The sequence below is a fragment of the Cryptomeria japonica genome, chromosome 8 (genome assembly GCF_030272615.1).
Source record: "Cryptomeria japonica chromosome 8, Sugi_1.0, whole genome shotgun sequence".
Lineage (NCBI taxonomy): Eukaryota > Viridiplantae > Streptophyta > Pinopsida > Cupressales > Cupressaceae > Cryptomeria > Cryptomeria japonica.
The window spans coordinates 310371623-310377622 of NC_081412.1; the positions used below are offsets into that span (position 1 = coordinate 310371623).

The 6000-nt window shown below is 35.9% G+C and overlaps 1 protein-coding gene across 3 annotated transcripts in view; it reads right to left on the reverse strand.

Annotated features, from left to right (window-relative positions):
* LOC131060576 (DET1- and DDB1-associated protein 1) overlaps window positions 1-4689 on the reverse strand; it is an 81922-nt gene extending 77233 nt beyond the window's left edge. Inside the window, exons 1-2 of one of the 3 annotated variants that reach the window (XM_057993864.2) lie at window positions 4514-4689; window positions 4325-4422 (exon numbers count right to left, since the gene is read on the reverse strand). In XM_057993864.2, coding sequence (XP_057849847.1) covers window positions 4325-4408 — 84 coding nt within the window. In that variant the 5' untranslated portion in view covers window positions 4409-4422; window positions 4514-4689. The other 2 variants (XM_057993862.2, XM_057993863.1) reach the window with 2 other exon arrangements.
* Between the last annotated feature and the right edge of the window lie 1311 nt (window positions 4690-6000).

A 6000-nucleotide genomic window follows, 5' to 3' on the forward strand; every position in this document is an offset into this window, starting at 1 on the left:
GAGATCCCTTAGGGCATTTTCCTCTAGGAGGCATTTGAGGATGCTCATGCCCTTGCATAAAAAGACAATAACTACAAAAAACAGAAAAAAAAGGACAAAACTCTAAACTTAAACTTAAAAAAGGGACCAAGAAAGGCACCCCACCTTAAAAAATTTATAAATATGCTAGCCTATGCTCTATTGCAATTATCAGATGAGGAAGAGAGGCAAAGCAAGTCCATTGTAGGCTGTTAAAAAAAAGCCATTTAACATTAAAGAAATTCAATACAAAAGGATTGAATGTGCCATGAAAGTCCTATGGCCTCCAAGGCTTTGATTTGGGCTTGGTGGCAAGGGTTCCGCCCCTCAAGACATGCCCCTAGGAAAATCCATTGTTTTTCAGCATAAGGATGTCTTAAGAGCAGCGGGATGGGGATACAACATACCCTTGTCATCCCCCAAGTGCCAACCCCAAAGGGGGACATCCCTAGGGGCATTCTGCTTTGGGGGGTGTTTAAGGATGCTCATGCCCTTGTGAAAAAAAAAAAGATAGCAACCTAAAAAATCAGAAAAAAATAAAAGTTAAAATCCTAAACCTAAAAGAGGAGCTAATCAAGGTCCCTAGCCCTAAAAAATTATAAATATGCTAGTCCATACTCTATTGCAATTACAAGAAGAGGAAGAGAGGCAAAGCAAGCCCCTTTAGACTATGAAAGAAATCATTTAACATTAAAAACAATAAAAAAATAAAAAAGGTTGAACATGCAATCAAGGTCCCAAGTCTTTAATTTGGGTTTGGCAGCAAGGGTTCCACCCCTTAACCCCACTCTTCATTGTGATAGGGAATGTGACAAGGGCATTGCCCCTTGACTCTGCTAGGGGCTGCTAACATCAAAGCCCCAATCTGATTTTACAAAGAAAAAATTATGAATTGTTTTGCATTTCACTAGATTAGATCCTAAGTAATTGAATTCCATTTTTAGTTTCAGTTTGCCAAAACAATCTCAATCACAAATAATGCTTACAAAAAAATGACTTAAAAACTAAATATAATGATCTCAGCGATGATATTTGGATTGCCAGCACATGTACATTGGCACTCCAACTTGTTGGGTTGACCTATTTATCAGGTTCTATTCTCTATAGAACACGTTGCTTGGAAGCATGTTGAAGCTTGTGACTAATATTACCATATAGCATTATATTTACACATGCAGAAACAATACGACAAACTATAAGTGTAAATGGAATTCAGTTACATGGGTTTAAAATGGAAAAAATCAAAATGAGAAAAACACCACAAATTTTACCCTAAATCCTAAAACAACTATTTTTTGGAATATGTGAAAAAAGGAGAAAAGGGGGAAAAAATGGGTGGGGTATCAATTAATATAACTAATCTCATTTTATTCTTGTTTTTTACTTATATGGATTTATTATAAAACGGTTCATTCAAAATTTGGTTGGCATTGGTATATCTACTTTTATTTGTTTGGTGAGAGCTTGGTATTCTTTTTCAAATGATGAATGACCACAAGTTTTATCACCTTTGAATATAACAACTACAAAATGAATTTCCTCAAATTGTTAACAACATTGGCTGAAATTGAGACATAGGACAATACAGAAATGACGCTCCTATGAAGTGTTAAGCAATGCTACAATTTCCAATCAAGATAGAAGCTAAGACATTTTACGACTCATCTTCAATGTACCATACATCAATGTACTCAAAATGTTTACATAAACGATAAATTGCAACTTTTTTTACTGTTTTTTGTATTTAATTTTAATCCATCAATTAATTTTGGGAAAATAATTGTCATCCCCCCATCCTAGAGACTATTGAAAACTGCCAGAAAGCAAAACATATCAGCACTCCTAATTTAGTTCAGCTAATGGTCCATGCAAAATTCTCATTCTAGGATTGACATCAACATTAGAAAGAATGGTGTTATCAGTTATGGCCTATGAGACAAGCAGCAATTTCAAATTCAGCACCAACATTAGTGTAAACATCTATTTTCAACCATCACCTAGTACCTTGTCACATCCTAGTCACAAACATTCCTATTTCCTAATCCCATTCCAAATTCCCCTTTCACTACCCATCCTTGATAGAATAATTATCTCCTTAAATTCTCTTTTCCATTAAATAATTAAACAACCATTTTATTACCCATTTATCCATGTCCAGATGAATATAATATCTATTATTCATAAAATTCCAAAATATCCACTCAAGATTCCTCTGTAACCACCCCCTCGTCATCATTGCCACCACTAACTTTACCCTATGCACACCTATTTATCCAAAATTTGTGAAAAATAGGAGATAATTATCCTCACTCGTTTGCAACTCCCCTGACTATTCATGATCAATGAAGATTCCCCATTTTCTTTCATTTGATCCGACTGTCCATTGAGATTGAATCTCCACCATTCACATTCCTCTCAGCAGCTCTATAAATCAACTTCTTCATCCTTCTTTCCCATACTCAAATGATCATTTTGCAGGTACATGCTGTTGACTCGGGAAACCAACACTCCATCTGAGAGCACATCCAACATATCTAAGGTTTGCATGTGATAATGGCTTTCATATTTATCTTTTGCTTTCCCATTTCTCATTGCTCTATCTGAGGTATTTCTTGATTTGGAATAGGATCTTAGTTTGCGTTTTTTTTTCTTGTTTTAATTCCGAAACTAGATATACATTTGGAATGGTGTTGTGAAATACCATTGTTTGAAGTAACTTTGAAAAAGTGTTTGATCACTTGGGTGTCAATTCCCTGTTGACAAGAAAATTAGGCCAGGGGTCTGATAAGATACTGTTAATAATTGTCGAAGTCTTCTTTTCATGCAATTAGAGTCTCGAGAAATTATGCTTTGTATATACATATATTTAAATACAAATTCATTAAATATATCTCCTATATTTTCCATCCATTTGAATTATGCTCTTATTTCACATTCTTCGCCTACTTATATAGCCAGTTAATGGCTCTTCATAGTATCTCTTCATGGTAAATCTTAATAACTATCTTCACTAGATTTACCTCTTCCTTTATTATTTCAACACTTATTATGATTTATTTATACATGTAATGTGGAATTTAGGATGTTTAACTACTCTATGACCCATATAAGAGTCCAAAGTCAATATAGAATGATGTACGACACCGCACAACCCCGTGTGCATCTCTGTTGAATGCTTAGCTCTCTTGTGCAATACCGCTATGGCCTCTGCAACACATGAGAATGTCATATGTGGAAGTAAAATGATAATTTTGGTACCACTTATATCTTGCCAACGTTCTCCACAAGGCTAAAACATTGCCTCGTCCTTGAGAGGTGAAATAACTTGCAACTTTTATGTGCATCCAAGAGGCCAATGAGAAATTCGTACCCATTTCATTATTTTTAGTCCGTACTTATGGGTTTATGCTCTATGACACCCCTTTATTCTTCTATCTATACTAATACTACAAATTACTACAGAAGCTTCTCTATGTCCCAAATACGTAAGGTATTTTCGTCTTGACTTTGATTTTCTAAAATTAGAAACAACTCGAAGTTTCAGGACCAAATTGAAGACCGTATCAGAACTCTGTCGGTAGAGCAAGCAAGTTTCAGGTCAAAATTGAAAACCAAATCAGAAGTTTTCTTATATGAGAAATAAAATTAGCCCTAGCGTTGCAAATGGCATTGCTAATTACAGCTTTAGAAAAAATACGCATTGTTAATTATAGTTTTAGAAAAAAATATAACTTTTGGTACACATTGCCATTTTTTCATAAAATGGAATGCATATTATATTGCACTAAAGAACATGAAAGTTAAAATTGCCGATCACCAAAGGTCCAAGGAAAGTCCCGTTCTTCGATTAGAGCTGGAAAGGTCCAAGAGGCATACTGTCTTCATTAGGATAATTCTCAATTCTGCTTAAAGAGAAGTGGCATATTCTTAAAAAGCATCTAGACATTGGATTTTACAAGGAAGGGATAGTTTATGAACTTGAGTCGGTGAGTCTCAGAGATCAAACGCTAGTGTGCTTAATAAGACTTCCCAAGTTCAAGCTGGAGCAACAGAGGACATACACCAATTACCTAAGGTAGGGGATCCCAACAACCCAACCATGGGAATGGTAAAAGCTAAATATAAAGCGTCTACCCAACCCAGTTGGGTGTAAGTCTGTCAGGATTACAGACCCTGAAAACGTTCCAGTCACTACCATAGGAGCAAGAAAATACTGAATAGCAGAGATTTGATCAAATGAGCAAATTCTTCAGACAAAGTAAAAGTGGGCAAAAATAACAAAAAAGTAGGCGAGTTAAGGTCTCACCGATGGATGGGAGGGATCGGCAGGTCTCAGTTCACTGAAATTATGGGGATTGTAGGAGGGCCAATCTCCTAGCGATGAACCCATTCTTTCTCTTCCCTCTGCAACAGAACACGATTATAAATACCAACAAAATTCACAAATCAGGGCCAATATTATCTAAGAAATTTTACCGCAAATAAGAGTACTGACCGTTAGAAACTTACAGGAATTTAGCTTTTTGATGAGGAAATCAAAAAGCTAAAGACTGGCGACTAGCAGGCCAGAGGCTTCTACGAGTGTGTGGGCTTTGACTATGGCTGCTGCTTTGACCACACTCCTCTCCTTTTGCTAATTCCTATGCCTTACCACTATCAAGTCTTCGAAGTTCCTATTTCATTTTTAAACCCTTCATGCTATGCTTGCTTTAGTCTTCATTATAAAACTATTACTTTCCTCTTACCACTATCAAGTCTTCAAAGTTTCTATTTCATTTCTAAACCCTTCATGCTATGCTTGTTTTAGTCTTCATTATAAAACTACTGCTTTATATGGGTTAAAGCAAGCTCCAAGGGCTTGGTACGAGAGACTTCATTCACACTTGATAAAGATTGGATTTCAAAGAATCAACGAGGACAACAACATTTACTTGAAGACAGAAGGAGACAAGTTATTGATTGCAAAAGTGTTTGTAGATGATATCATATTTGGAGGAGATGATGCCATGAGTTTAACTTTTGCAGAAGAAATGAAAAAGGAATTTGAAATGTCTTTGATAGGTGAAATCAAATTTTTCATTGGTTTGCAGGTCCAACAGATGAAAGGAGGAATCTTTATCAACCAGTCCAAATATGTGAAGGAGGTATTGAAAACTTTTGGAATGGAAGACTCTAAATCAGTTGGAACCCCTATGGTTACTGGTTGCAGATTATTGAGGAAGATGATTTAGATCCAGTGGATGAAACTAAGTATAGATCAATGATTGGTAAACTACACAACTACACTATGTTGTTCATAGCAGATCGGACATTGCTCATGCAGTTGGTATAGTGGCTAGATATCAGAAAAGTCCTAAAGAGACTCATATGGTGGTGCTAGGGTGCCCTAGTCCTAGCTCAAGACCATAGCGCCAACCACCTTGGTCCTCCTAATTAGGACCCAAATTTGGTCCAAACAACAGTTACATCAAGTGAGCGGGAATTTAGGTCTTGTGTTAGCCTACTCCAAAAATTCAAATAATTTTCAAATGGTTAGATGGTTAAGTATAAAAGGAGTCATACCCCTCTCATTTGGAAGCCAAGAACCTCAATAAAGATCTCAATTACACTCTAGCAAATTCAATTCAAGTGAGCAAGCAATCAAGCATTCATCAAGCATTGAAGGAAAGGTTAATTCATATTCAAGCATCAAAGATGGCATACATGATTAAACTTACATGAAGGAATTCTACATGACATCCTAAAAACCTTGTGTGAGGATTCAAGTGAGCTTCATTAAGGTATACACTTTAATTACAAGCACTTGATTTCAAATCTAGCCTTTCCCTTAAAGGGAAAGCATCTTTATACAATTCAATTCTATTTCCTTTATAATTATCATTTCAATTTTGAGGTTGATTCCTAAATCGAGGTTTGACCCAAGGCAAACCCCTATCCACAACCCCTTTTCTCTCTATGTGTGCAATAAATTGATTCATGAGT